The 2,493-nt window shown below is 42.7% G+C and overlaps 1 protein-coding gene across 1 annotated transcript; it reads right to left on the reverse strand.

Moving 5' to 3' along the window:
• Positions 1-833: 833 nt before the first annotated feature.
• Positions 834-1,694, reverse strand: LOC115357689 (P2Y purinoceptor 2-like). Its single transcript, XM_030049308.1, has one exon. It carries the CDS (start codon positions 1,692-1,694, stop codon positions 834-836), a length of 861 nt encoding a protein of 286 aa, XP_029905168.1.
• Positions 1,695-2,493: the final 799 nt, after the last annotated feature.

The raw sequence follows: 2,493 nt of genomic DNA on the forward strand, positions 1-2,493 counted from the left end.
TTTCTTCTTTGTATGAGAATGTTTTTACAGCTTAGATGCATAAACACAAACACAATCACAACATGTCACATGCAAAATGACAAGGTGCAACAATAAAATTCAAAATCACAAATGGGAAAAATATAAGAAGAAGAAAAGGAAAAGCAATGGAAACAATAAATCATAAAACATTGCAAAGCATTCTTTATTATTAGGCAAAGGAACAGAGGCTTTCATGAAACAAGACTAAAATAAAAGCTGCCTCATTCATCTGGATATCCACCTCAAACTGCTCTTCATGCAGACTTTGTGCTTTAGAAAACATCCAAACTTCAAAAACTTCTGTCCAAACCTGATCTGAGCCTGAGATCTAATAACTTGTGGTTACAAAAGGCTAAATAAAGCTTAGTTGCTAATTTCTAAGAATTTTCACCAGCAATAACCAGCCAATAACCCGATAGGCAATGACCTAATAATTTAGCTGGACCTACAAGCAGAGCAGGTTACAGATGAGTGACACATGAAAGGGCAAACCAGCATAAAGTGTCTTAGTCAGGTGTTGAACAGCTTCAATGCTCCTTGGCAGAGATTGTCCAAGTCTCTGGAAGTCTCCTGGAGGGACGGAGCTCCACTCCAAGTAAAGGTCAACCCAGCTGGAGATTTTGGACTCTCCACCGCCATCATCAAAACACCAAATGAGGGGAAATCTTCTAGAAGAATGGAGCTCCGTCCCTCCAGGAGACCTCCAGAGACTTGGAGAATCTATGAAGCTGTTCATCACCTGAAAAAGACTCTTCATGTTGGCTTCTCCTCTCGTTTGCCACCCACCTGCAAGTGGAGTTCAGGTATGAGTGTCAACATGGAATGCAGGGCAGCTTCCCCATCCTGTGGAGGTACAGGAATGGGTGGACAAACCCAGTCATCACAGCAAAAAATGCACAAGTGCCAAAGGAAGCAAAAACCCCCTCCTGAGATATGAAACCATAAAGTGTAAATGTTATGATAAAAGGAAGGTAGGTCAGGACTGTGGACACGGTGATAATCAGAAGGACCTTAAAGGACTTCATCTTGACCTTATCGCTCCCCTCCTTGTCCCTCCCCCCTGTCCCCGGCCCGGGCTTCCTCAGAGCCCTGAGAACTGACAGGCAGCAGAACAGCTTCACTGAAAACAGCAGCAGGTAAACACCGATGTAACAACGCTGGGCCAGAATCAGGTTGTTGAGCGTTAACACTTGCATAATACAGGCTCCGAGCACCAGCAGCCAGACGGCTGCACAGCAGACCACCCTGTACTTCAGGGTCTTGAGCTGGAGGAAGAGCACAGGGTGGACCACAGCGATGTAGCGCTCCACACAGATACAAGTCTGGAAGAGGGGCCGGCCCATGAAGAGAAAAACGCTGAAGAATGCAGAGGCCACAGCGACACTGACCACATTGTAAAACACGGAGATGAAAGCGCAGATATTGGACAAACCATAAAGCAGCTCGGACACGGTGAGGTTGAGAGAGAAGAACTCTGAGGCGTTCACTCGTCCTGCTCTGGTCACCATCAGCCAAAGGATGAAGGCGTTGGAGGGGAAACACAGGAGGAGGTTGACTGTATGTATAACAACATAAAGCCAGAAAAACCAAGACGGGAGATCATCATAAATGGAGATCTGGAGAAAGGAGATCTGGTTGCTGCTGTTGACTCTGTTTTCTTCAAGGCTTTCCATCTTGACTCTGCAGCTCCTAGGGGAAAATAAAGAAAGGTGAATTACATCTCCCTCCTAATTTATAGAATCAAGTGACAACAAGAAACACCAGACAAATCAGAGTGTCAGCTCATCTGCTGCTTGAACAAGAGAGGCAGCTTTACCCCAGTCCAAAAATACACTTATATCAATCTATCTATATTGAAAACATATGAGCAAGATATTTTTCAAACAGTTTTTAGTGGAGTGATCATTCCAGTCAAGTGATGGAAGGACAGCTTCTGACCTGGTCTGGTGCACTCCTCTGTCTCTCCACTGCAGGTTTGCAACAGCTTGGTCTGTATTTAAAATTATTATCTAGCTTTACCTGACAGCACCTCCCCTTCTCTCTGCTGTCTCCACACCTGTTCAGTGGATCATATGAATCATGTTCATTTTCATATCATTTATTTTTCAGTGTTATTTCTGCTCCATCCTGACCAGAGGACATGCAAATACAACCCAAACAAAACAGCACAAGAAACTTTTTATTAATTTGAGTAAAGCAGGCAGGATTGGAAGGGGTAAAAAGGACAGTGTAATGTTTTACTAAACATACCATTTTTATTTTTCTTAAAAGATACATAAAATACTTTGTGACAGATTTCATAAAACAGTTATTCAACTTATTCAGAGATCTATGATGAATATAACATCTAACATCCAATATTGTTCTGTGGAGAACAATGTTAGAAAAATGTGGGACTTTAAGGAGGCTTAAGAAAATAATTACCAAAACAGAACAATGAATTGCCTCTTTGCTCTAATCCTTGCTACTGAT

Source organism: Myripristis murdjan, chromosome 1 (assembly GCF_902150065.1).
Source record: "Myripristis murdjan chromosome 1, fMyrMur1.1, whole genome shotgun sequence".
Taxonomy (NCBI): Eukaryota; Metazoa; Chordata; class Actinopteri; order Holocentriformes; family Holocentridae; genus Myripristis; species Myripristis murdjan.

What these genes read in the sequence shown, in the direction of transcription:
- LOC115357689 (XM_030049308.1), bottom strand. Translation starts at nt 1,694, where the DNA reads ATGGAAAGCCTTGAAGAAAACAGAGTCAACAGCAGCAACCAGATCTCC.